This window comes from Lampetra planeri, chromosome 52 (genome assembly GCF_965212315.1).
Source record: "Lampetra planeri chromosome 52, kcLamPlan1.2.h2, whole genome shotgun sequence".
Taxonomy (NCBI): Eukaryota; Metazoa; Chordata; class Hyperoartia; order Petromyzontiformes; family Petromyzontidae; genus Lampetra; species Lampetra planeri.
This window is the reverse complement of record NC_136158.1, coordinates 593,920-621,840: the sequence shown is the minus strand read 5'-3', so window position 1 is coordinate 621,840 and position 27,921 is coordinate 593,920. Positions and strand designations below refer to the sequence as shown.

General features: G+C 56.7%; 2 protein-coding genes across 4 annotated transcripts in view; both read left to right on the top strand.

The window, feature by feature from the left end:
- ZC3H4 (zinc finger CCCH-type containing 4) overlaps positions 1-13,500 on the top strand; it is a 32,701-nt gene extending 19,201 nt beyond the window's left edge. The window contains exons 8-12 of one of the 3 annotated variants that reach the window (XM_078616931.1): positions 759-867; positions 1,922-2,403; positions 3,500-4,470; positions 5,281-5,640; positions 6,510-13,500. In XM_078616931.1, coding sequence (XP_078473057.1) covers positions 759-867; positions 1,922-2,403; positions 3,500-4,470; positions 5,281-5,640; positions 6,510-8,119 — 3,532 coding nt within the window. In that variant the 3' untranslated portion in view covers positions 8,120-13,500. Of the gene's footprint in view, positions 1-758; positions 868-1,882; positions 2,404-3,499; positions 4,471-5,280; positions 5,641-6,509 lie in introns of all 3 variants that reach the window. The other 2 variants (XM_078616930.1, XM_078616929.1) reach the window with 2 other exon arrangements.
- Positions 13,501-13,586: 86 nt separating this feature from the next.
- The window catches only part of DRC7 (dynein regulatory complex subunit 7), a 16,283-nt gene continuing 1,948 nt past the window's right edge, over positions 13,587-27,921 (top strand). Inside the window, exons 1-16 of the mRNA XM_078616932.1 lie at positions 13,587-13,934; positions 16,684-17,035; positions 18,620-18,745; positions 19,832-20,026; positions 20,709-20,867; positions 21,638-21,856; positions 22,978-23,115; positions 23,593-23,671; positions 23,794-23,922; positions 25,128-25,256; positions 25,594-25,814; positions 25,952-26,164; positions 26,317-26,427; positions 26,535-26,645; positions 27,016-27,210; positions 27,631-27,758. Of these exons, the coding sequence (XP_078473058.1) occupies positions 13,879-13,934; positions 16,684-17,035; positions 18,620-18,745; positions 19,832-20,026; positions 20,709-20,867; positions 21,638-21,856; positions 22,978-23,115; positions 23,593-23,671; positions 23,794-23,922; positions 25,128-25,256; positions 25,594-25,814; positions 25,952-26,164; positions 26,317-26,427; positions 26,535-26,645; positions 27,016-27,210; positions 27,631-27,758 (2,561 nt within the window). The 5' untranslated portion in view covers positions 13,587-13,878. The remainder of the gene's footprint in view (positions 13,935-16,683; positions 17,036-18,619; positions 18,746-19,831; positions 20,027-20,708; positions 20,868-21,637; positions 21,857-22,977; positions 23,116-23,592; positions 23,672-23,793; positions 23,923-25,127; positions 25,257-25,593; positions 25,815-25,951; positions 26,165-26,316; positions 26,428-26,534; positions 26,646-27,015; positions 27,211-27,630; positions 27,759-27,921) is intronic.

Below are 27,921 nucleotides of genomic sequence, written 5' to 3'. Positions count from 1 at the left end.
TTATTATTTCAGCTGGTTAAGGCCCATTGAGCTAGGCAGCTCTTTTACAAGGATGACCGCAGCCCAAGACCGTCGGCGGTGGTGGTAGTTGGAGGAAACTGCAGGGAGGGGATGTGCATATTCGCCAGCAAAAGCAGCAGAAAATTACACAACCCATGCCAAATCTGAAAAGAAGTTAAACAGTAAGTAATGCTTTAATACAAGGTAGGAAATGGACCTTGTCCATCTGCGCCACCACTCCACCCCAGTGAATGATAGTGAACACATTCATAGGGGACATAATGAGTAATCGGGAATATATAACCTGTGATTTAGAACACTATTTGGATCATGGAGAAGTCTGTACATCGCATTTTGTTTATCTGGACCTACGCGCGCCATGTAGGTCCATGAGGGCTATCTAACCAGAGTTTACCACGCCTGCCAGTCAGTGTGGGTTGGCGTGCAGGCGTAGAGAGCGTAGATTTGGGAGTGTAGAAGATCGGTACACGAGTGGATTTTTCAGCACTTCCCTGTGCTAACCGCCTCCTAACATAGCTCCACATCAGGCTGCAATGACAACCTATAACCGGTAGACTAGAGTAGGCATGTCCACTCATAGCCACTGTCATGGTGAGAGACATACCGCAATTGATGTGCCGGGTGCAGAATAATCTTCTGGGTTGCTGACCCATACAGACCCAGCTGAAAGTCAGCTCTGCTGGCCTGCCCCGTACTCACGACGTTGCCGATAGCTCCTTAACGGTGCCTGCTGCACAGGACTACCCGTGCCGCTACTTCCACATGGGCGTCACCTGCTTCCAGGGCGACAACTGCAAGTTTTCGCACGACCCCCTCACCGAGGAGACCAAGGAGATACTTGATAAGGTGAGGCCCCGTCACGAACACACAAGCCAGAGGTGGTCAGACCGCCGCTCGCAAGCCGCGTGCAACAGGCGGACCAGTTCAGTCTCAGTTCAAGCACAGCACCGTAGAGACACAGCAAGTGTTTTTATTTAAATTTTCATTAAGACTTTATTTGAAACAGAATGAGCCCATTGTGGGCACAGCTGGCCATCCTTTGCACATGATCATGGTGGCTAGATGATTCTGAGTTAACGGTCACAGGTGTAAAATGATTGGGATATGCATGTGTGTCAAGCGCCTTTTGTCAGTTCACTTCTGGATGAAGGCCTCCCCGTGCCGCGTCGGTTGTGGGAATTATTTGGCCTTACCCACTCACCCTGGTCGGTGCATGTTGGTGAAGAGCGCAGATGTCGGAGCATAGTACGGTACAATGATTCATTTTGCAGTGCTGTCTGCTGACAAAAGTCCCTCAGCAGCCGACAAGCACCGGTGTTGTGTATGGTAGTCACCCATCCAACCACCATCCAGGCTCACGCTAGCTTAGCCTCCAAGCTCTGTCAAGACACAAGGCGCATTTCAGGTGATCTAGCCATATCAACAGATTCAATTTTATTATATAATTGATGTCCGTGTTTTATCCAGGGAGTCAAATCGATTGCGTGTCCGGTTTGGTGTGTTCTGTGCGTGTTTCACACCTCGGTATTCACACGTGGAGTCAGGAATCCGCGGGGAGAAGAGCATTTTTATTGTTGAGATGCTCGCGACAGCGTGCAGCATGCAGTGACAGCTGCTGACAGCATCGATTTCGATGTAAAACTTCTCTGAACCGGTTCGAACCGGTAACTCGGTTCGACATTCATCTGCAAACTCCCAACCTGTAACAAATTTAAGGGTTATTTCCAGTCATCGGTTCTGGTTTCTGGGTCTGGCTCAACTCCCCGGCTTCTCTGCTGATCGCATCGCGAGCGGCCAAAGTGGTGTGCGTGGCTAATCGCACAGCACATGTACAGCGTTTTGTCCGTCCCACTTTGCCCAGCGTGTAATGCAGAGCAACGATGGCCGTTGCGCTTGGCAGGTGCTAAGCAACGAGGTGGAGGCCAGCGCTGCCGACGACGAGAAGGAGCTCGAGGAGCTAAAGAAGCTCGGCATCACCCCGCTGCCGAAGCCGCCGCCGGGAGTCGGCCTGCTGCCCACGCCCAACTTCAACGCGGGTGGCGCGGGCGGACAGCAGCAGGGCTCCTCCGGCCTGCCGGTGCAGCAGATGTCGCCGACGCACCAGCAGCAGCCGCTTTCGCCATCGCATCAGGACTGTTTGAGCCCGGGGCCTTCGTCGTCGTCGTCCGGCGGAAACCCGCGCTCGGGCATTCTGGGACCGCTTCCGCCGCCGACGGGCCAGCCGGGGCCGCCGGGGCCGCCCGGGCTGCCGGGGCCACCGGGACAAGCGGGGCAGCAGCAAGTGCAGCAGCAGCAGCAGCAACAAGGGAACAAGAAGATCCCCTCGCTGTTTGAGATTGTGGTGCAGCCGACGGCACAGCTGGCGCACAAGATGGGTGTCCGGTGAGCGTGGGTTTCTGTGTTTCTTCTCGTTCTCAGTGTCGGTCGGTTGCCTGCGTCATCGGTCTGCTTCGTGCATGCTCATGTACAGCCTATTTTGTCAGGCCTCTAGCGAGATGAGGGTCTTCGGGCTTATTTGACCATACCTTCGGGCTTATTTGACCACTCGAACTGGTTAGTGCGGGTTGGCGAATTTGGCAGGAATAGATGCGGGAGCGTAGAAGTACAGTACCAACAAAGGATGTTGCTGCGCTGGACGGGTAGGCCCGCACTAGCCATTAACACCATGATGGTCGCCCATCCAAGCACTATCCAGGCCCAACTCTGTTTAGCTTCTGAGTTCTGAATAGATCTTGCCCATTCCAGGCGATTTGAGCATAGGCTGATTTAAAAACATTTTTCCTCAGGCACTTTGGTATACTATTTTTGATGATCAGGTTCAGTTTTCCAAATGCATACGATGTAACTTTCTCTCGTTCAACTCTTTAATTCATTATTCTGATCCCAGTCGGCCTTCACTGGGCTGCCGGAGGTACACACAATCTGCTGCGGTTTCCACTTGTGTCCTCGAAACGGATATCTGCAGCTGTTTAGCAGGTCTTAAGCGAGTAGACTGCCAACCAACCGGTCTCTGGGCTGTTGGGTTGACTGAACGTCAACTGATGTAGTGCATGCTGGGATTTCTCTGGTTGCTCCGGTCTCCCCCCCACCGTCCCCACATCCATAACACTTGTTAAAAGGAATTGGATTGTGCGTCATGAACCACAATTCACATGTGCTGAACGTGCCCCACTGATCATGAAGGGCTCTTGGGCAACCTGTGACAGCATTTTGTTTAACAGGCCTCAAAGCCCTGCTCATGAGACTAGAAAAGTTTAAACGTCACAGAAGTTTGCTGCTTCAACAAGTGTATTTGTTATTTGGCAAAGTCTATATAAAATAAAATTAACTTAAAATGACTCCATACCAGATTTTCACATTTATCTTCCAAAAACCTAGACAACGATCAAACTGGATGTGGTTCATTATTCTGCCACATGCTGGGAGAGTTTGTTGATGTATTTCACAATCTCACTCTTTTGGTGTTCTCTGTCCGCAGGCCTAACTTCCCTGGACCAAACCAGCCACGGCCTCCGTTCCCAGGGCCAGGACCACCAATTAGGCCTGGATTTGGGCCTGGAATGGGGCCGGGCGGCCTTAGTCCAGACATGATGGCCATGTCAGGGCCGGGCACACCGGACATGATGCAGCCTCCTCCTCCTGTTGGGCCAGAAATGATGCAAGGCATGGGCCAGAATATGGGTCAGAATATGGGCCAGCCCATGGGCCAGAATATGGGTCAGAATATGGGACAAGCTGGAGGTCAGAACATGGGACAGGCAATGGGCCAGAATATGGCTCAGGGAATGGGTCAGAACATTAACCAGAATATGGGTCAGGGAATGCCCCAAAACATGGGGCAAGGCATGGGCCAGAACATGGGCCAGAACATGGGCCAGAACATGGGCCAGAACATGGGCCAGAACATGGGCCAGAACATGGGCCAGAACATGGGCCAGAACATGGGCCAGAACATGGGTCAGAACATGGGCCAGAACATGGGCCAGAACATGGGCCAGAACATGGGCCAGAACATGGGACCTGGTGTGGACATGCAGGGCTTGGTTCCGCCTGGAGGCACGGAGAACATGGGTACCCCGGGTGGCGGGGAGATGATGGCCATGCCTCCCGAGAGGATGGGAACGCCTGGCCTGAACCCTGCACAGAACTCCATGGGTCCCATGGGGCCTATGGGAGGCATGCTAAACCAGATGGGACCGATGAACCACCCAATGGGCATGGGGCCCATGGGACCGATGGGACCACTGAACCCACTCGGGCAAATGGGTGTCAACGCCATGGGCAGCCCGGACCACCAGCAGCAGTTGCAGCAACAGATGCAGCAACAGATGCAGCAGCAGCAGCAGATGCACATGCAGCAATCAAACCAGGCGGCGTGTGTGGCGAGCTTCCTGGAGTCATTCTTCGGGCAGCATAGGATGCAGAGCAAGCCGCCGGAGGAAAGCGCAGGTTCGTGTATATTCGGGCACGTTCGTCGCTCTGTCCACGCGCGTGCTTCGTGCTTGGACAATGTGCGTGTTCGCGAGTGCAACTGCGCATCCTCGTGTGTTGGGGTTGTCTGCCCGTGCGGGCCCGAGCGTCTGTTTGTTCTTGCGCGTTCGTGTGCACGCATGCCTGTGTTCGTGCCTGCGCACATATGCACGCAGCCGCAATTCACCTCAAGAATTTGACTCCATAACATTTCTAGTAATTCAGGGGATTCAAGTGAACCCATTACAAAAGAAAATCATTGATTCTCACACACACTCCGAATGGCTATGCTCCTGGGGGGATCCTATAGTCCAGGCATGTGAAGCCTGCAAGCCCCCGTGGCCACGTGGGAACCACCGCTTTAAAATTGACCAGAAGCGAGATTTATCCATCTTGGCAATCGTTTTCGGCACATTAATTGGGTACGAGGGGGAGATTATAATCAACCTGGCAACAACACTTGATATCCGTCACTGCAAGGGCCTCTTATGGTGACATAAGTGACTGAGGTGTGTGCTAATGTGTGGTCCGCCTAAGTTATTTGAAAGTCCTATTCGGCCCTCGGGAAGGAAAAGGTTTTTCGGTTCTTCAACAGTGGCATTTACCCAGCACAGCAGATTTTCAAGTTCCAAATTTATTTTGCATTAACCCGCTGAGAACTCAAGAGACCAAGGATATTCTCGTTTGCAAGAGTGACCTGCATCGCTCAACGTTGCCACCACGTGACCGTTTAGCAGGAATGATTGTCGCCACCCGCTCATGGCCATTGCCTCCGCGTCTGCCCCACAGAGACGATGCCAGAAGCCGGGGTGAGCGAAGGCGAGCTCGCCCAGATGTTCGGTAAGGGCGTCGGGGGTGGCCCGATGCCCCCGCTGGGACCCCCGGTACCTTCCGGCGTCCCCATGGGACCGATGGGGCCCGTGGGCCCCATGGCGGGCGCCGCGGGCGTCGGCGGCGTCGAGGCGGAGATGTGCTCCCTGGGCGAGATGGGCCCCGACGGGCCCATGCAGGGGGTCCCCAGCGCGGTTCCGGACTTCCTGCCGGCGGCGCAGCGAGCGCTCTTCATGAGGATCCAGCAGAAGCAGGAGGAGCGCGAGGAGATGGCGAGGAGGGCGGCCGAGGCCGAGGAGAAGCACAACAAGGAGGAGGGTGAGGGCAAACGATCGCACGCTCGCCCGTACGCACATGTACAGCCCTTTGTCAATCCACTGCTGGATGAAGGCCTCCCCGCGCAGTGTTGATATTGAGTCTCTTGGCCACGATTCACCGTGCTGGTCCGTGCTGGTCCATCGGAACAGGTCCTGAGGAGAGCCCAGGACCTGTTCCGATACCACTCACCGGTGTGGTAACCACAGCACCCCTGCTCCACCCTGAAGCGGTGCAGGAAGACATAGCACAACACAAATGTTGCATGGTCGTTACAGAAGAGTAAATGAGATTATAAACTTCTTAAAGTAAGCGGTAAAGTAGAAATTGTGTTTGAGCACTGAAAAGATTTTGACACAATCATCTTTTAGTGTTTCTGTCACATTTGCAATGCAAGATGTGAGCTATACTCACTGCTTAGGCTCGGGATAAGTGTCTCTGTGTCTCAGGGTGTTGTTGGGTAAGAGTTCGTATAAGTGGGTCGTTGTGTTGTGTGTGTGTGTCGTGAATATAAGAATGTGTGTAACCATGCCTGTATGTGTGTCTGTCTATGTGTGCTGAAACGTGCACATAGGCTGGCACAAGCGCCGTGGTGATGTCACCGCCACTTAGTGACGAATGGCAGTTGTTGTTGTGTTATGTTACCCATGTGTAAGGATGTTTGCATGTCACCATTCCAGTGTGTAAACTTGTCCGTAGACAAGCATGCCTGGGCACGTGCGTACGTACACGCCAGGGTATCTGCCCGTGTGCATGTCTCCAAGCCTGCCAGCGTGTAAGCTAGTCCCGATGTAAGCCTGCCCGTGTGTAATCCAATCGTGCTCGCGCGTACACCGGCTCGTGCTGACTGGTGGCGTCGTGTCGTGTGGCAGAAGGTGTCAGCTGGTACTCGAGCGACGAGGAGGAAGGGGGCGGTGGCGTGAGCTCCATCCTCAAGACTCTCAAGACCCACGCCAAGCAAAGGCCCGGCGGCCCGCCGGCTCCCTCCTCGGCTGCGGACCCACGGCTGCACAAGCAGTCCGGCTCCGCGCAAGCCCAGGACCCACGTCTCAAGCCGGCCGACCCTCGCCTCAAGCAAGCGGGTGACGGCCAGGCGGCGTCCAGCCGCGACCCCCGGCTGGCGCACGGGGCGGCCGACCCGCGGCAGGCCGGCCGCACGCCCAAGGACGCGTACAATGGCGGCGCGCGCAAGGCGCCCGCGGCGGCGGCGGCGGCGTTGGCGGTGGCCGTCGACGACGAGGACGGCGAGCGGGAGCTGCGGGAGAAGGCGGCGGCCATCCCGCTGGATCCGGCGCCCGGCGCCCAGCAGCGCGACCCCCGCTCGCAGCTCAAGCAGTTCAGCCACATCCGCACCGAGCTGTCGCTCTCCAAGCCCAACTTCGCGCGCCTCGTCCTGTGGGAGCCGGAGGACCTCATCCCCCTGCCCGTGCCCAAGTCGGAGCCGGCGCTGCCACCGCTTCCGCTGCCCCCGCTCGACGCCCGTTTGCCGACGCCGGCGAAAGCGGCCGCGCCGGCGCCGGCGGCCGGCGCGGACCCCCGCGTGCGTGCGCAGGCGGCGCCGTCTCCGCCGCAGGACCCCCGTCTCGTCGTGCGGCAGGCGAAGCCCGCCGACCCGCGGCTGGGCCGAGCGGGCGGCGCGGCGGAGCGGCCCGCGGACCCTCGTGTCGTCAAGGGCTCGGTCGGGCCCTCGGCGGCCTCGGCCGGCGCCGTCGCCGCTTCCGCGGCCGACCCCCGGCTGCTAAAGCTGGCCGTGGTGGAGACGCTGGCGAAGGAGCTGCGGGCATCCGGCTCGCCGGACCGGGCGGCGGCGGCGCAGGCGGAGTCGCCCACGACGCCGCTGGCGCCGTACGACCCGCGGCTCACGTCGGCCGTAGGGCAGAGCAGCATCGTGAGCTCCATCAACCTGTACGACCCCCGCACGCCGCAACCCGCGGTGACCACTGCGGTTTGCGGCGGCGCGGCCGAGACCGAGTCGGAGAAGGGCCAGGCGGAGGCGGGTTCGGCGGCGGTGGCGCCGGACGGGGAATCGAAGCCGCGGCGCTTTGTGATACCCAAGACCAAGCAGCCGCCGGGCGAGGCGCAGGGCGACGCGGCGTTCGTCCGCCGCTCGGTGCTGGAGACCATCGGCTCGGAGGGGTCGAGCGACGCGCAGGATCGCTACAACAGCTACAGCCAGACGCGCTTGCGGCCCTCGGTGGTGCCCACGCAGCAGCTGGCGCAGCCGGGGGCCATGCACAACCTGCCAATGCTGCCCATGATCAGGCCGCAGTACGGCATTGACCCCAGGCAGCCGAGCAAGCAGGCCCTGGGGGCGCCCGTTCCGGCGCCAGACGGGGCCGACAGCCACGCCAAAGACAACGCCGGTGAAGGCGACGGTAATGGCGAGAAGGATAATGACAAGGGAACAACGGACGAACAAGACCAGACGTCACTCAAGGATATGTTCAAGGCGTTTGACCCCACCGCGTCGCCCTTCTGCTAGGGTCAAGATGCAACGGCGCTCAGCCCCCTCTGGCAGTGGGGCATGGGGCAGTTTGTCCTGCGGCTGCCTTTGGATGAAATGTCTGGGACATAGATGCTACTGCGGAATGCCGTGGGAGGAGATCCCTGCAGGGTGTTGCTCCAATCCCCTAAACTGTCCTTATCCCTGACGTTGGGGTGTGGGGTAGTCACTACAACCCGCCCCCGAGCTTTACAGGGGGGGTTACCTTGCAGAGTTGTCACCACTCCTACGCCTCCCAACAAGCTGCGCTGACTGCACCGGTGTTGGAACTAAACCGTGGCGGTACACGGTGAATACACCGCCGTTCTGAATGAAAAACGAAACGTAGATTGGAAACGGTTCCGAGACCTGCGGGCGGCAGACAGTACGAGTTGTGACCTAACTCCCCCAGCCGGCCAGCCAGCTGTAAACCTAAGGTTAGGGGAGGCTGTCACTGTCCACATCCTCTTTCCAGAGTGCTGCTGGTGGTGTGTAGCACCTACTTCCACTGATCTACCACTCTTGGTTAGTAGAGTTAGGATAACCAGTTGGCCACAGCTAGTAACTGCAATGCCACAGCAGGAGACTAGTTGATGTTAAACATCCCACCTACAGTGTATTTATAATTAGGCATTTAATGATTCTCCACCATTCACACAGACCCTTCCCATCCAAACCCACAACTTGATAAATTGTCACGATTTCCAGGATCACGATTCGATATTCAAGAATCATTTGTCTCGTTCCATCCCATCTGCACAGTCTTGTCGGGTGGAACCATTTGTTCGCCTAAAGTCAACGTTTGTATACATTGTAAATGATCAAATTCTGGCACACATTGCGGGATGCATGTATCACGAGTTTAAGAATCGACTTTAATCCAACTTGTTCATCTTGACATGCCTTTTTATAACGGCTCATGCGCTGTGCTGAGCGCCGGATTGTGTCTCTGCGTTGAAGCTACAAACTCCACCTCTGGTTTTTCAGTCTAACGCGATGCATGTACACGTACAGCTCATTGTGTCAACCGCCAAAAGGGGATTATTTGACCATACTTCACCACGCTGGTCAGTGCAGGTTGGTGAAGGCGGGGAACATAGATGTGGCAGCGTAAAGGTACGGTACAACGATGGCTTTTGCCGCTGCCCATAGCGTCCCACCAGGCTATGACACCAGTTATGCAAGCTGGTCACCTTTCCATGTATGCTCCAGGTTTAACTCTGCTTAACATCTAAGGGGATCGAGTGCATTCTGGGTTGTTTGATCAGAAGCCAGGTGACTTGTTACAGGTGGATTAATTATCTGTCACGTGATGGCTGTGGCATCACCGGCCGATGTGGCTTACCAGTAGAATGGGTCTGGTTAAGCCCAGCGTTGGTGCATCACCACCACCACTACAGGACACTGCCTTTGTGTTCCAATTATTGTTTAATTTGGATGCAACCCGGGCTTAAGTTCTGTCGGGTCTGGCCAGGGTGGTGCCCTGGGAAATATTTCTGTACCCAGCACACCACATCATGTAGGCCCCTTGCAATGGCAGTGACTATTCATGGTATGTCCAACTCCAGTATACGAACAAGCAGGAACATCTTCAGTGTGTAACGAACCCCGAGATGCGACGGTTCACCTTCTCTCCGAGCCACATTGGCTGCAAGGTTTCCACGAACTATTCCGAAAAAATGTAATAGTTCGTGGAACTAAACTATTTTTTTTCCCAGATAAGGCCGACTGAGCTATATACCTATCTTTCAGAAGCGACCTGGCTATCACAAATGATAGCTCAACTAAGTGGCTTATCGTGTGTTCTAAACGCGTGTTTCTAAATGTGGAGGGGAAAATAACGGAGAACCCGGATAAAAATCCACACGACTACTGGGAGAACATACAAACTCCAAATATACAGCAGCAGGCGTCAGGGTCAGGATTGAACCCACGACCACCTGTATACCAGGTGAGGTAGTTAAATTCTCGCCACGAGCTCCCTGGCGAACAAGAAGGCCCAGTGCTCGTCGGTGTGGGCCAGACCATGGACGTTGCACACCACAGTGAACAAAAATACCGCTCTGAAAATTGATGCAACAGTCAATCAAAATTTACTTTGTGGGAGATGATGCCCATGATTCATAGCATAAAATAGACATCTTTGGGGAAGAAAAGGGATGGGTGAGGATAGGGATTGGGAATAGGTCTAATGCTATCAGTGTTTTGTACAATTTGTGACGTGTGCGTGCCAGACAGCTAAGACAAAACCAACCCATGGTACTACCACTACCATGGCATTGGCAACACAGAGGGCAAAGAGGAGACTCCTCGCCCCCCCCAAAAACGTTAAGACAGGAGTGAGCAAATCATATGCAGTGCCCCCTCCATATAACAAAAAACCCTTCATGGGCCCCCCTTGGCTACTCTACATGGCTCTCCCCCACGGCTACTTGTCCCCGCCCCACCCCAAATAAAAACAACTCCACAATCGTACCCAGACCGGCTTGGGGGTTCCTCTTGGTGAAGGGCCCAGAGAAAAAATATGGTTAATTTTGGCGTGGAAAGAATGGGAAATATCGCTGCTGTCGTGTTGTTGTTGTACAAAGTGGTGAAAAACCTCAGGCCTAAGTTGACTTTAAAGTTCGTGTCTTGCACATTTGTCCCCCCCTCCCCCGCGACGCTCGAAGGCGATTTAAAGGGAAGACGCAACCCGAATGATGCAGCCGTTCATTTCTCTAAACCCGTGTCCTCGCGGAACTGACCACACGGGTGTACAAATCTCCGCTAACGAGACAAACTAGAAACTATTCAAAAAATACAATGTTAATCGTATTTTTTTTGTCAGTTTTTTGTTGCTGTTACTGTATTTGGAATCGATTTTCCAATACGAAAGTCACAGAATCGATGACGGAATCCAGTAAAATAATTTTAGTTACGGTGCGAAACCCGATTCACGCAAACGCTCCGACGGTACGGCGCGCGGTTCAGCGTGATTGATTCAGCGTGATCGATTCAGCTTGATCGATTCAGCGTGATTGATTCAGCTTGATCAGTCAACGGCAGCCACCGCAAGGCACTGGCGGCTGACTCATCGGTTACGTGCGGCAAAACATATGATCGATTTATTTTTTTACTGGTCGTTGCAAGTGATTTAAATCGATACCACAAAAGGAAATAAATCCCCTCTGATTGTGAAAGTCACGGGAATTGGGAGAGTCGGTGCAATGGCACTGAGCATCACAGCCACGATGGAGCCCCCCTTAAGCTTTGTGAACTAAAAACAAAAACATTTTTAGGAATACACCCACGGACTCGTGTGTTTTGGAGCATTTTATCACGAGCCATAATCTCTCTCCCCTGGTGGATGACGGCCTCCCCCACGCCGTGGCCGGTACCTCGTCGTCCAGTGCTGCTAGTCCTCTCCACCTCAGTCTGTGGCACATGACCCTGATCTCATCGCTCCATCTCTGCGGTGGTCATTCTCTTCGACGCGGTCTCTCCTTTGGGTCACCTTTCTGTCACTGGTCTCGACTATCGTCGCTTTCCCTAGTCAATGCTTTGCCTTTATTCGGTTTGCTGGGAGGATCACTGCTTGGCAGAGAACAGCTGGCGTGAGGAATGGAGGGGAAAATAAGCACCAAACTGTTTCCTTATCCGGGGATCTTAGTCTGTAAAACCTGGCTCCATCCTGCCACACCGCCAGTGGTGCCTTGTTGAACAGGTTCCAGACAGGGAAAGGTCTCTGTGCAGCCAACCTCCACCGTTGGGGTCTTCACGACAACCCGACACTGCAGCTGTGGCGCTGGCGAGATGTTATCTGCCTCGCCTGGTCTACAGGAGGTCGTGGGTTTGATCCCGACTCTGACGCCTGCTGCTGTATATTTGGAGTTTGCATGTTTCTCTCCCCGTGGTCGCGTGGATTTTTCTCCAGGTCCTCTGGTTTTCCCCTCCACATTTAGAAACATGTGTCTCGAATATTTGGCTGCTGTAAATTTTCCACGCGATAATAAACCACTTCGTTGAGCTATCATTTGTGATAGCCAGGGGCCTTACCTGGTTAAAATGAAAAATATTTTAGTTTAAAAAGAAAACAATATATCGCGTATTGTTGATGACCGTCCACCAAGTTCGGTGGAGGGCGACAAAAATGTCACACGGCCACCGCGTGGCTCTGCGATCACGCACTCTGGATGCAAGAATCCACACGCTGCACTTGCTTATCGGTGTCAGCGTGCACCTCGCCGTGATGTTTTTTATCTGCCCATAGTTTCATCGTTTCTGAGCCATTTCAGAGCGGGAAATGTTCATTTAAAAGTCGCACAATATCTTTCCTACGAAAGAACTGCTCGCTACAATGAGATTTCGCGATCGACGCGAAAACCATTCAAGGCTTTACGGTGTCAGTGGATAAAATGGTCCCGGTTCGCGTCGCCACATTCAAGTAAATTATTTTAGTCCCATCAGTTTGTGGGCTTTCTGGACCAATGCCCAGCAGCACTTTTACGTACGAGATTGAACTGGGTCTCATTTTGCAGTATACTCTGAAAAGGATGTTGCTGGTTTGCAGGGTTTACTGTATATCGTCGTGTTTGGGTCGCGTCTCCCTTCATAAATTAGCCGTGTGGTGGCTGGCCACAGCCTCTGTGCGGGTTTCACGATTACATACATCTTTGTTGTTTATTTTGTACTATTACTGATATTATATTTTTTCATTTGCCATTGCAATCCTCGGTAAGGGTGAAAGTGGTCGTAGTTTTAGCCGTGTAAAAAAAGTGATGACCCCCAGACGTAACTGCCATCCCGAGTACTGTACAGAGACCTCTTTAAGTGTGCGTAGCTTGCGTGTTGTTCCCACGGGTGTATTTTAAAGGGGACAAAGTGTACATAGAAACACGCCGATCCGGGCTACATTGGTGTGGTGTGGGGGGGGTTGTAATGTCGCGTGTCTGTATTAGCCGTGGATCGGGACAGCAAGAGTATTGAAGTACGGCGGAGTCTTGGGGAGGCAGGGGGGGGGTAAGTGCAGTGTTTGTTTGACTGAGAGGGATTTTTTTTAGAATGGGGGTCACGGGATATTTTGTTGTACGTACTTACAAGTCGCGGCGGGCAATTCTTGTTTTCTATAACGTTATTTAGATGTTTAAAAAAAACAAATCCCGTGTCTTGTGTGTTTTATGAGGTTATGCAGCTTTTTACATGAACGTCACAACCATGTATTTAATGTCAAGATGATGATGATGCGACCACGCGCAGGCACGGCGGGGCTTGTCGGTGGCTGCGCTGCTGTATGAGTTGCAGTGCTGCTGACTGTGCCGCCCCCCTCCCCTCCGCCGCCGTTCCCGTGTTGTGCTCTTGTTGTTTTCTTTGTAACAAAATAAACAGAAAATATTTAAAACCCACGCGGCGCTCCGAATCGTCCGTCACCCGAATGAGGTCGGCCACGTGCTGCTCGTGTTGTTGTCACGTGGTTCCGTGCGCGCGGGGAGGGGGGGGACTTCCGCGTCATGTGACGCAGGGGCGCACTTGGTTGCTTAGCAACGCGAGGCGTCAACACGTGTCTTGGATTCATACTCTTGCCTTGGAAACGTAGAGAGAGATCGGGGAAAAGAGGGAGACACGGAGAGACAGAGAGAGACACGGAGAGAGACACGGAGAGGGAGAGAGACACGGAGAGGGAGAGAGACAGAGAGAGAGACAGGGAGACGAGGGGGGAGAGAGGAGGAGGAATTGTGAGGAGGGGCGATAGACGAGGAGGGTGGAGAGGTGGAGAGGAAACAATGGAAGGCGGCGTAGGGCCCGGAGAGGAGGCGAGGTCACCCAGACCTCGACTCCTGTGAGACCACCACCACAACAACCACTACAACAACCACAACTACAGCCACCACCACTACAACCACCACCACTACTACAACCACCACAACTATTCTCACAACTACCACAACCACTGCCACCGCAACAGCCACCACAACTACAAACACTGTAATCACCAACACTACAACTCCCACAACCACCACAACTACATCCACCATTACAACTACCACAGCAACCAACTACTACAACCACCACAACTACCGCTACAACTACCACAACTACATCCACCATTACAACTACTACCACAACTACATCCACCATTACAACTACCACAGCAACCAACCACTACAACCACCACAACTACCGCTACAACTACCACAACTACATCCACCATTACAACTACCACAGCAACCAACCACTACGACTGCAGAAACATTGCAACGATCGACAACCACGACTACAACTGCAATAGAATCAAACACCACAACAACCACCACCACAACAACTACAACAATCACCACAACAACCATCACCACAAGTGAATTTTTGTTTGTGAAATGTAAACGTTTGTCAGTTACTATATTATGCAGTATATAGTGTACAGTCCTCAGTTCGCCTTCGTATAATAGAGGTCGCCCTTGCAAGAGAGGGACTCTTTAACTCCTCTGAACGGGGTTCATCCCCTGGTTAAACTCACACCATCACACACTACAAGCTCACACCATCACACTCTTCAAGCTCACACCATCACACACTTCAAGCTCACACCATCACACACTTCAAGCTCACACCATCACACACTTCAAACTCACACCATCACACACTTCAAGCTCACACCATCACACACTCCAAGCTCACACCATCACACACTTCAAGCTCACACCATCACACACTTCAAGCTCACACCATCACACACTTCAAGCTCACACCATCACACACTCCAAGCTCACACCATCACACACTCCAAGCTCACACCATCACACACTTCAATCTCACACCATCACACACTTCAAGCTCACACCATCACACGCCTCAAGCTCACACCATCACACACTCCAAGCTCACACCATCACACACTTCAAGCTCACACCATCACACACTTCAAGCTCACACCATCACACACTTCAAGCTCACACCATCACACACTCCAAGCTCACACCATCACACACTTCAAGCTCACACCATCACACACTTCAAACTCACACCATCACACACTTCAAGCTCACACCATCACACACTCCAAGCTCACACCATCACACACTTCAAGCTCACACCATCACACACTTCAAGCTCACACCATCACACACTTCAAGCTCACACCATCACACACTCCAAGCTCACACCATCACACACTTCAAGCTCACACCATCACACACTTCAAACTCACACCATCACACGCTTCAAGCTCACACCATCACACACTCCAAGCTCACACCATCACACACTTCAAGCTCACACCATCACACACTTCAAGCTCACACCATCACACACTTCAAGCTCACACCATCACACACTCCAAGCTCACACCATCACACACTCCAAGCTCACACCATCACACACTTCAATCTCACACCATCACACACTTCAAGCTCACACCATCACACGCCTCAAGCTCACACCATCACACACTCCAAGCTCACACCATCACACACTTCAAGCTCACACCATCACACACTTCAAGCTCACACCATCACACACTCCAAGCTCACACCATCACACACTTCAAGCTCACACCATCACACACTTCAAACTCACACCATCACACACTTCAAGCTCACACCATCACACACTCCAAGCTCACACCATCACACACTTCAAGCTCACACCATCACACACTTCAAGCTCACACCATCACACACTTCAAGCTCACACCATCACACACTCCAAGCTCACACCATCACACACTTCAAGCTCACACCATCACACACTTCAAACTCACACCATCACACGCTTCAAGCTCACACCATCACACACTCCAAGCTCACACCATCACACGCTTCAAGCTCACACCATCACACACTTCAAGCTCACACCATCACACACTCCAAGCTCACACCATCACACGCTTCAAGCTCACACCATCACACGCTTCAAGCTCACACCATCACACGCTTCAAGCTCACACCATCACACGCTTCAAACTCACACCATCACACACTTCAAGCTCACACCATCACACACTCCAAGCTCACACCATCACACGCTTCAAGCTCACACCATCACACACTTCAAGCTCACACCATCACACGCTTCAAGCTCACACCATCACACGCTTCAAGCTCACACCATCACACGCTTCAAACTCACACCATCACACACTTCAAGCTCACACCATCACACACTCCAAGCTCACACCATCACACACTTCAAACTCACACCATCACACACTCCAAGCTCACACCATCACACGCTTCAAGCTCACACCATCACACGCTTCAAGCTCACACCATCACACGCTTCAAGCTCACACCATCACACACTTCAAGCTCACACCATCACACACTCCAAGCTCACACCATCACACGCTTCAAACTCACACCATCACACGCTTCAAGCTCACACCATCACACGCTTCAAACTCACACCATCACACACTTCAAACTCACACCATCACACACTCCAAGCTCACACCATCACACGCTTCAAGCTCACACCATCACACGCTTCAAGCTCACACCAGCTCACAACACACTTTAACCCCCACCTCATCAGCTGACACTTGTACCGCTGACCGGCATCACACGCCCCTGACGCCTCTGGGACTGTCGCAGGGCAGCCGAGGAGGAGGGAGACAAGAAGGCCGAGGAGGAGGCCGAGGAGGAGGAGACATCGAGAGCCGCCGGGCCCGAGGGAGAGGCCCCGGCAGGTGACGACGACCGCGAGCCGCGGCCCGCAGCAGCAGCTCGCGAGGCCGGGCGCGAGGCAGCACCCCCGGCGCCTCCTGCGGGCGCCTGCGACCCCCCGGCAGGCGGCTGGGACGAGCCGCCGCCCTCGTTCCGGGAGAACTCCCCGCGCGAGGAGGAGCTGCTGGTGCTCGCGGACTCGTTCCAGCGGCAGTACTCGCTCCTGTACCCCGACCGCAGGCCGCTGCTGCTCTGCCCCGCCAACGAGTGCGGGGTGCAGGTGAGTGTGCGGGGGGGGGCCCAGGTGTGTGGGTGGGGGGCATGGGAGGGCTCCAGGTGTGTGGGTGGAGGTGGGTGGATGTGGAGGTGGGTGGAGGTGGATGTGGAGGTATGTGGAGGTGGGTGGATGTGGAGGTGGGTGGATGTGGAGGTGGGTGGAGGTGGAGGTGGAGGTGGGTGGAGGTGGATGTGGGTGGAGGTGGGTGGATGTGGGTGGATGTGGAGGTGGGTGGATGTGGGTGGAGGTGGGTGGATGTGGGTGGAGGTGGAGGTGGGTGGATGTGGAGGTGGGTGGAGGTGGGTGGATGTGGAGGTGGGTGGAGGTGGATGTGGGTGGAGGTGGAGGTGGGTGGATGTGGAGGTGGGTGGATGTGGAGGTGGGTGGAGGTGGATGTGGAGGTGGAGGTGGGTGGATGTGGAAGTGGGTGGAGGTGGATGTGGGTGGAGGTGTGTGGAGGTGGGTGGTGGGTGCAGTGTGTGTGGGGGAGCGGTAGTGCTACGGACCCGGCGGCCCGAGTTCGATTCCCGCTCACAGCGATTACTGTATATCTGAACCGGTCATGGGCCTCTCCTAGGTCGACTCGGCCTCAAATGAGTACCTGGTGCGGTGTGTAAACATCACCACTGGGGAGACAAAGGCGGCCGGGCGTGGTGCTGGCCGTCCACCCCCTCGTGTGCCGTTGCGGCCTTCATAGGTGCTCGCTAACAGCACTTGCCCCGACAGTCTGGTAAAGGCTACACGGGGGATCTTTGTCTTTGGGGTGCGGGAGTGTGTTGGTTGCAGCACTGCGAAACCAGACGGGCCGAGTTCGATTCCCGCTCACGGCCAACATCGGTGGTGAATACTGTATCTTAACCGGTACCTGAGCCTCCCCTAGTTCCACTCAGCCTTTAACGGGCACCTGGTGCCACGTGTGAAGAGTGGCAATGCAGGGACAGCCTGCTGGTACTAGCTACTTTTGGTTTTACGAGGTAAGGCCCATTGAGCTAGATAGCTCAACGCAGCACCGCAGCTCGTCGCGTGGAAATTTCTAGCAGCCAAAAACTCAAAACGCGTGGTGACGATTCAAAATGTGGAGGAGAAAACCGGAGGAGCCGGATAAAAATCCACGCGACCACAGGGAGAGAGAAGTATACAGCAGCAGGCGTCAGGGTCGGGATCGAATCCACGAACTCCTGTACACCTGGCGAGGTAGTTAACATCTCCTAGCCACCAGGCATGTGTGCTGATCTACATTGTCTTATGGTTGTTATTGTTTGACTTGCATCCCACTGGGATGTTTGCACACAGCGTTGAAATGCGGTGGTTTTTTCTGGAAGACTTTGCTGTTTTTTCCAGGATTTTTCTGTTGCGTGCAGTCACTTTCAGATGTTTCTTGTTCACGTTTTTGTTGCGGTTGCACCCGAGTCAAGAGCCGCATGGCTCGCAGGGTTATACCTCATACATGAAACTGAACTCTCCACACCGCCCCGCCGTGTGCCCAGCACCGGTGCTGCTCGCTATAGCAGCACTTGCCCCAAGAGCCTCGCAAAGGCTATACTGCACAGCGTGGAATCTTTGTCTTTGTGCGAGCCGCGCGTGCAGAAGTTCGTGTGCACCACCCTGAGGCCCACGCTGGTGCCCTACCTCGAGCTGCACCACTGGCAGGGCAGCGCCAGCTTCGTCTCCGACTGCGTGGTGTCCGCTCCGCTTGAGCCGCCCACGGCGCTGGTGAGGGGCACCATACGAGGGATTCGGGTGTCGTCCTCCCGCCGCGCCTCCGATTACCCGCGGTTGGCTACGTACGGCGCGAAAGAAGTTCAACATACTTACAATAACACCCGTGGACTTTATATATATGTAGAATAGGCGACGTTTCAGGCAATAACCCTTCTTGATAGTACATCAAACTATGATTGCCTTTCTTTTCCTCTTTAAAGGGCATGGTGTTCTGGATGAATGTGCGAGACACCGCCCAACGTAGAATCCAGAAATGATTTGCCAAATTAACAAAACAGTGTTACCAGGTCGAAATTATTCCCCTTTGGTACCCGATGTTGGTACCCCCCCGCCCTCCCCGGCTCCCCCCTACCCCCCCCGTCGCTGTCACTCGTTCCGCAATCCTTGTAGCACGCCCCGCCGTCTAGGTCATTCCAATCTGCGTGTCGCCGTTCTGCAGGTGTGCGTACGTGCGTTGAACTTCTTTCGCACCGCACGGAGCCAACCGCGCTAACCGGAGGCGCTGCGTCTCGCGTCTCGCGCCGAAGGTGTCCTATAAACGTGACGTTCGATTGGACTAACACCGCCTTGTGTGTGTGTGTGTATCAACCGTAATAGCGGGGAGCGGTAGTGTAGAGGTTAGCGCTACGCTGCGCTATGAACTCGGAGACCCGAGTACGATTCCTGCTCATGGCCAACACCGGTGACGATTATCTGAACCGGTCCTGGGCCTCCCTGAGGTCGACTCAGCCTCAAATTAGTACCTGGTGCGGTGTGTAGTAAACATCGCCACTGGGGAGACAAAGGCGGCCGGGCGTGGTGCTGGCCACCCACCCCCTCGTGTGCCGTTCTGGCCTTCATAGGTGCTCGCTAACAGCACTTGCCTCAACAGTGTTACAGGCTACACGGGGGATCTTTTCCTTTGTATCAACCGTAAGACGCTGCTACGCGCCGCCTGCTTCGCATTGGACGTTAACAATCACGTGACCTTGTTGCGCGCTGGGCATCGACGAGGTCACGTTTGCGAAAAGCCACGCGGCAAACGACTCGGTTGGAGTTACACGAACCGGCATCGCCCCCCCCCCCTCCCCGCCGCAGCCGTCGCGTCTGGCGTCGCCGGTGACGGTGCTGCGCCGGCAGCGCGCCAACTCCCTGGAGGCGAGCTCCCTGCTGTGCTCGCTGCTGCTGGGCGCCGGCTATGACGCCTACTGCGTGTGCGGCTATGCCGACCGGCCCACGTGCTTCGCCGACGAGTCGCGCGCCGACTGCCCGCTCCTCCGCGAGCCCGAGCCGGTGAGGGAACGTGCACGTTTTTGACGCCACCACCACCGCCACCACCGCCGCCACCACCGCCAACGCCACCAACGCCATTAACACCAACACCGCCACCACCACCAACTCCACCACCACCAACGCCACCACCACCAACGCCACCACCAACACCACCACCAACACTGCCACCATCCCCAGCGCCATCAACGCCACCACAACCAACGCCACCACCACCAACGCATAGACCAACAAAACGCCGATGATGGATTTTGCTGCATGAACCCATGTAGCCTCTCGCGGTCCGCACGGCCTTCATCACCCGCACGGCCTTCTGGGAGTGCTTGATGTCAGCAGCACTGATTCAAGACAAGATAAGCTCCGGACCAGTTTCAATATTCGGTGTCGGGTCCCACTGACGCCTGCGTGTGTGCGTGTGCCGTGTGCGGTGGCACAGAGTTTTAGCGCGCCGGGTTCGATTCCCGCTCACGGCCAACATCGTTGACGAACATCCGAACCGGTCCCGTCTCCATTCCCCAGGTGGACACGGCCTTAAACGAGTACCCGGCCCCACGCGTAAAACGTCGGCACCTTCGTGGGTGCCCCTCACTCACGGCTCCCGCCCCAACAGTCTGTGTGCGCGCTACATGGGTGCGTGTGCGGTGCCGGGGGGTGGGGATCTTTGCGGTTGTGTGCGGGAGCGCAGCCCGAGCAAGCCGAGCCCCAGCGCCCGCCCAACAAGTACACGGTGCGGCGAGCGCGGGACCTGCGCAGCCACCACGAGGAGCGGCTGGAGGAGCGCCGGCAGGCCGAGGAGCGGGCCGCGCAGGAGCGGCGCCGCCGGGAGGAGGAGGCCAGCGCCGCGGTGAGAAGCGGAGGCGGCGCTCAGCCGGGGGGGTCGACCGCTTAGGCGTGTCGGCGCCGACGGCGGCGCGAGATGGCGATGGTGACGATGCGTGGGGTGCCGCGTGCGGGCAGCACGGCCGCTGCGTCCGCCAGTCGTCTCAGTCGGTCAGCCCATGCCACCTGGGTCTGTCCCGTGACCTTCGGCCAGCAGCGAGCCTTCGACACTTCACGTGGCCTCAAGGTGCACCTGGCCTGGCACAAGCGCCGAGGTGACGTCACCGCCACTTAGTGGCGAATGGCGGTTGTTGTTGCAGCGGTGGTGTAGCGGTTAGCGCTACGCTGCGCTACGAACCTGGTGACCCCAGTTCGATTCCCGCTCGAGGCCAACACCAGTGACGATTATCTGAACTGGTCCTGGGCCTTCCCCAGGTCAACTCAGCCTCAAATGAGTACCTGGTGTTTTGTATAAGCATCGCCACTGGGGAGACAAAGGCGGTCGGGCGTTATGTTGGCCACCCACCCCCTCGTGTGCCGTGCCGGCCTTCATAGGTGCTACTCGCTAACAGCACTTGCTCCTACGGTCTGTTACGGGCTAAACGGGGGATCTTTTTCTGTCTTATTTGTATGTGTATATGTGTGCAGCGGTAGCGTAGAGGATAGCGTGCTGCGCTACGTACCCAGGCGACCCGAGTTCAATTCCGGCTCACAGGTGCTCGCTAACGGCACTCGCCCCAACGGCCTGTTGAAGCCACACGGCGGGGGGGATCTTTGTCTTCGTCTTGCGTGCAGGAGCGCGAGCGCCCGTCTCTGGACCCGCTGCACGGGCTGCGCGTCCACTGCTGGGTGCTGGTGCGGCCGGGCCGGCGCGGCGTGGCCGAGGCGTTCTTCGTGGAGCCGCTGAGCGGTCGCGCCTTCTCCACGGCCGACGGGCGCTTCCTAGGCGTGGAGAGCGTGTGGAACCACCGCAACTACTGGGTCAACGTGCAGGACTGCCGCCACGGCTGCCAGGTGGCCGAGCTTGTGGGCACGTGCCGTGGCGCGACGATAGCTAGCGGCGGCTCGCGGCGGCTCGCGACGGCTAGCCATGGCTAGCGCCGCAGTATGACGATTTCTAGCATCGGCTAGTGCTCGCTAGTGCTGGCTTGCGATGGCTAGTGACGGCTAGTGATGACTTGCGGTGGCTAGCGGCGGCTCGCGATGGCGAGGCATGGCTAGTGCCGTGGCACATCGGCAAGCGACGGCTAGCGATGGCTACCGCCGCGGTACGATGATGGCTATTGCTGGCTAGCGGTGGCTAGTGCTGGCTAGTGCTGGCTAGCGGTGGTGGCTAGCGGTGGCCGCTTCCGAGATTCCCGCGGTTTTGTCCACCGTATGACGACAGGGACTCGAATAACCCGGACATATTATTATTATTGTTGTCGTCATCATCATGGTCAGATGTTAACTAACTCGCCTGGTTTACAGGAGGTCGTGGGTTCGATCCCGACCCTGACGCCTGCTGCTGTATATTTGGAGTTTGCATGTTTGCATGTGGTCGCGCAATTTTTTCTCCGGGCCCTCCGGTTTTTCCCTCAACATTTAGAATCAACGTCACGCGTTTGGAGTATTTTGGCCGCCATAAATGTCCACGTGACAAGCCCGCTTTGTCGAGCGAACATTCGCGATAGCCGGGGCCGCTTGTGAGAACGAACTCCACAGTAGCTCAGTGGGGCCTTGCCTGCTTACAATAACAAAAAATTGCTTTGTAGTTTTAATCTCGCGGCATCGGCCTGGGTGTGTGCGCCCGCGTGTGTGTGTGTGCCGCCTGTGTGTGTGCCGCCTGTGTGTGTGTGTGCGTGCCGCCCGCGTGTGTGTGTGCGTGTGTGTGTGTCACCCGCGTGTGTGTGTGCGCCCGCGTGTGTGTGTATGTGTGTGTGTGCGTGTGTGTCTGTGTGTGTGCGTGTGTGCCGCCCGTGTGTGTGTGTCACCCGCGTGTGTGCCACCCGCGTGTGTGTGTGTGTGTGCCGCGTGTGTGTGTGTGCCGCGTGTGTGTGTGTGTGCCGCGTGTGTGTGTGCCACCCGCGTGTGTGTGCCACCCGCGTGTGTGTGTGTGCCGCCTGCGTGTGTGTGTGCGTGCGTGTGTGCCGCAGGGAGTGTCGTTCCATGTCCACAACGCGCTCGGCTGGGAGGCCGTGTTCCCCGGCGTTCATTCGCGCACGGCCGGATCGGCGGCTCACGGCGACGGCAGTAACGAGGAGGAGGACGAGGAGGAGGAGGACGATCCGGAGGTGAAGATGTCGGGTGACGTAGGAGGTGCAGCCAGGGGTCTGGGGGAGGTTTGATGGATCGGGTTAGGATTGGGTTTTGGTGAGATGAGAGTTTTGGATGAGGTTAGAGTTGGGTTAGGGATAGGAGTTACGGCTACGTTAGGATTGAGTGTTGGGTTAGAGTCATGAGTTTAAGTAAGATTAGGGCTTGGGCTTGGTTTGTGATAGGGTTAGTGGTAGAGTTAGCGATAGGTTAGCGATGGCGCTAGTGTTGGGTTAGGGCAGGGGTCGGCAACCAAAATAACAAGAAGAGCCATTTCTTTCCAATTCGGTACAAAATTCAGTATTTCAAGAGCCGCAATGCATCTATGTACATACGTACATATCGTCAAGAAGCAGCCCATAAAGAGCCGCATGCGGCTCCGGAGCCGTAGGTTGCCGACCCCTGGGTTAGGGTCAGCAGTAACAGTCGCGTGTCGTCTGCGTGTCTGCCTGCAGCGTGGGCAGGAGGAGGAGGAGCGGCCGGGGTCCACGCTGCCTCCATCGTGGGTGGGCAGGATCCAGCTGTCGCCACACGGTAGGATCCGGCTGTGCCCATTGCAGGGCAACAATGCCAGCAGCACGATCGGGGACAGCACTCGTTGAGAAAGGCAATAAAGAAACCACGTTTAATTAAGATGAAGTAACTCTCGCGTGCAGACTTGGAGCTGCGCTGCCCTGGTGGCAGGAGGACGGTGCAGTTCCGCCGAGCGCGGCTCGAGAAGCTGGCCCCGTTCCTGCAGCGCGACGGACTCACGTCGCGCCTCTCCGTCTTCCGCGACGACGAGTGTGAGTCCGCCGGCGGTCACTCGCACGCTCGGTCACTTGATCACTCAATCGGTCGCTCGCTCAGTCGCTCGCTCTCTTATTCGGTCGCTCGGTCACTCGCTCAGTCGTTCACTCACTTGGTCACTCGCTCGGTCGGTCACTCGCTCGGTTACTTGATCACTCAATCGGTCGCTCGCTCAGTCGCTCGCTCTCTTATTCGGTCGCTCGGTCGCTCGCTCAGTCGTTCACTCACTTGGTCACTCGCTCGGTCGGTCACTCGCTCGGTCACTTGATCACTCAATCGGTCGGTCACTTGCTCAGTCACTCGCTTGGTCACTTGCTCGCTCGGTCACTTGCTCGCTCGGTCGCTCGCTAAGTCGGTCACTTGCTCGCTCGGTCACTCGGTCACTTGCTCGGTGCGCAGGCGCCACAACTGCCTCCCCCCCCGATGCACCGGGTTGTTTGTGCTCGTCGTGAATCAGAATTGTTTTGGATTTCGAGTGGCAAAGAGGATACTGCTGCGGCAACCGTTGCCGGTGACGATTGCCGGCAACTGCTGCCCTGGTTGTGATTGGCCGGCGAAATGTCACGGTACTCAAATTGTAAACGTTGTGGGTTTACTCTCCAACATGCAACTGGTGTGCTGAAGTCGTAAAGAATTGGGACGTTTTATTGACGGGATGAACCTTACTGATTGGCTGTGCCGGGTGTTGGCGGTATTTACGTGATCTAACCAAAAAAAAACTTTATTATGAATAATATTGGTCACGAAGGCCTCTACTACGACTACGACGCGTTAAACTGCCCTGACGGTGGCCGAGTGGATCGCGGCTTTTGAGTCTTCGACGACCACCGGCAATCTCAATCGCTCGTTGCCGCCTGATGCCGGGGCCGCTCGTTAACGCCGGCGGCCGCTCCGTGACGCCACCGGCTGTCGCCTACATGCGTGCATGATGCGTGCGTGCATGATGCGTGCATGATGCGTGCGTGCATGATGCGTGCGTGCATGATGCGTGCGTGCATGATGCGTGCGTGCGTGCATGATGCGTGCGTGCATGATGCGTGCGTGCATGATGCGTGCGTGCATGATGCGTGCGTGCATGATGCGTGCGTGCATGATGCGTGCGTGCATGATGCGTGCGTGCATGATGCGTGCGTGCATGATGCGTGCGTGCATGATGCGTGCGTGCATGATGCGTGCGTGGTGGTGGTGTTGGCTGGCACAGGCACCCAGCTGGTGGAGGTGAGGGAGACCTACAGCCACCGCAAGGACCGGCTGGAGCGCAAGCTGCTCAACAAGGAGTCGGGCCTGGTCACCGAACACTTCGCGCCCGGACGCGCCGACTGCCTTAAAGGTACAGGGGGAGGGGGACGTGGGGGTGGGGTGGAGGCCGCTGGGCCTTGCCGGCGTTGATCCGACACTCCGCCGCCAAACTCTACTCCCCTCCACTCTCCTACCTCTCCCCGCTCATCTCACTCCCCATCCACACACTCTCCTACCTCTCATCTCACTCTACTCCCCTCCACTCTCCTACCTCTCCCCGCTCATCTCACTCCCCATCCACACACTCTCCTACCTCTCATCTCACTCTACTCCCCTCCAAACACTCTCGTACCTCTTCCTTCTCATCTCACTCTACTCCCCTCCACGCCTCTCCCCTCCCCGTCGCTCTCCACTGGCGTGCCCGCCAGAGCACACGTTTGCATCGCCGGTGCCCGAGACGGAGCGGCGGGCCGAGTTCTACAACGCGGCGCGCGTCGACGGCCTGCGGAGCCGCCGCGAGACGGCACTGGAGCTGTGGGAGGAGTTCGAGGGGCGTGGCGACCGCCTGCGTGCTCGCCACGCTCAGCTGGGGCCTCGCGTCAAGCGCGCCGGGCCCGCGGGGGCCGACTCGCACTGCCGCCCCGTCCTGGTGAGACTCGTGTCCCGGGTGAGACTCGTGGTCCTGGTGAGGTTCATGGTCCTGGTGACGCTCGTGGACCTGGTGACACTCGTGGGCCCCGAGCGATCGACGTGCCAGCGCGCATCTCCCCACCCCCACCCCCGCAGAAGGTGACTGAAGACTTTGACCGTGACCCGTCGCGTCCGGCGGACGAGGACCCGTCGCGCCGCACGTTCCTGCTGGCGGAGGAGCGCGTGAGCGTGCTCTACCACCAGGACCCGGCGCGCATCACCCGCTCCTGCCGCCACTTCCTCAAGCCGCCGTGCGGCACCGACGGAACCATCGAACCGCCCGGGCCCGACTCCTACTCCGCTTACCAGGTGAGCGCCGGGTGTGCCAAGAGCGTCGCAGCCGAGCCCTGGCGGTCAGAACATCTCGACTCCTCGGAGTCGACGTACCACCCGGGGTGCGTTGAGCGAGGGGGTGGTTTGTGACCCCGGTCGCCCTCCCCCCCCCCTCCCCTGTGCCGCAGGCCGACCCCGCCGCTCCGCAGTTGAAGAAGCGAGAGATTTATGAGATGCTCGTGGAGCTCATGGCCGCCGAGGAGAAGACGCTGCAGCTCGTGCGGAAATCCGAGGAGGAGGTGCGATGCGGGACCCCGCGTCTCCACACCTCGTGTCTGCGTTGCTGGGTCCCCGTGTGGGTGTATCTATGGTGTCCGTGTCTCTGTGTCTCCGTGTCCCCGTGTAGGTGCGGGAGATGCTTCTTGTGCGAGCGCAGGAGGAAGCGACGAGCCAGCTCGTGGTGAGCGTGTACGACACGCTGCGCAACCACCGCACCAAGCAGCGGCGCCAGGAGCTGGTACTACACCACTTTACCACCACCACCACCGCCGTATCATCGCCAACACTGCCAAACCCTGCACGTGCTACTGCCGCCAACATCACCACCACCACCATCCCCAACCCCATAGCTGCTGGATGTGCTGAAGACACCATAAAGATTCTCATGAACCGTGTGAATATGTACGTTTGGTATCCACGCCAATCATAACAGCACAGTGGCCATCACGAAGGTGCCAAACGTAAGCGGTGTAAGCTGGGTTGTCTTGAGACCAAGGCACCTTTATACCAGAGGCTCACAGAGCCACACGGAGACACCTTGTGTGCTGGAGGCTAACGGAGCCAGGCTAATGCACGCCGCACCGTCGCTCCATGCCACGCCGTACTAGGAGCGCTTGCGGCAGGAGGAGCAGCGGCGCCGGGAGGAGCCCCAGCTGGACTACCTGGCGCCGTTCCTGGCGCGCCTGGGCGACCCCGAGGAGCTGACGCGCCGGCACGCGGAGCGGCTGCGGAGCGAGTGCCTGGACGACGTCAAGCGCCAGCTCACGGCGCAGGCCAACGCCATGCAGGAGCGCCTCGAGAAGGTGGCGCAGCGCAGGGTCACGTCTCCCGTGCCGAGTGCTTGCGGGGGTCAAGGGGTCGCGTGCAGAGCGCGCATGGCTTAACCGCCCCGTCTCAACGTTGCAATGACCTTTTCCTTACCGGGTCAGGGGCCCCCTGCCGAGCTGTGAAGCTCGTTTTCAGAAGCGACCTGGCCACAAACGATAGCTCAACGAAGGCTTATTTATCATCGCGTGGAAATTTATAGCAGCCAAAATACTCTTAAACGTGTGAAGTTGATTCTAAATGCGGGGGGGGGGGAAATTGGAGGACCCGGGGGAAAACCCACGCGACCACTTGGAGAGAGACACACACACACATCATCGGTGCTCGCTTGCGGCACTTGCCCCAGCAACCTGTTAAAGGCTACACGGGGGGCCTTTGTCTTTTGGTGGCGGCCGTAGGAGGTGGAGGAGCTGCAGCAGCAGGAGGGGGCACGGGGCCCCGGGGGCCGCGCGGGGGAGGAGGAGCGCAACGCCGCGTGCGAGGAGGCGGCCTTCCGCGTCCTCGTCACCGAGCAGCGCCTACACAGGTGTGGCCTCACCGCTCACCCTCACTCACCGCTCAACGCTCACCCTCACTCACCGCTCACCCACCCCCGCTCACCCCCCACGCTCACCCCTCACCCACCCCCCACGCTCACCCCTCACCCACCCCCCACGCTCACCCCTCACCCACCCCCCACGCTCACCCCT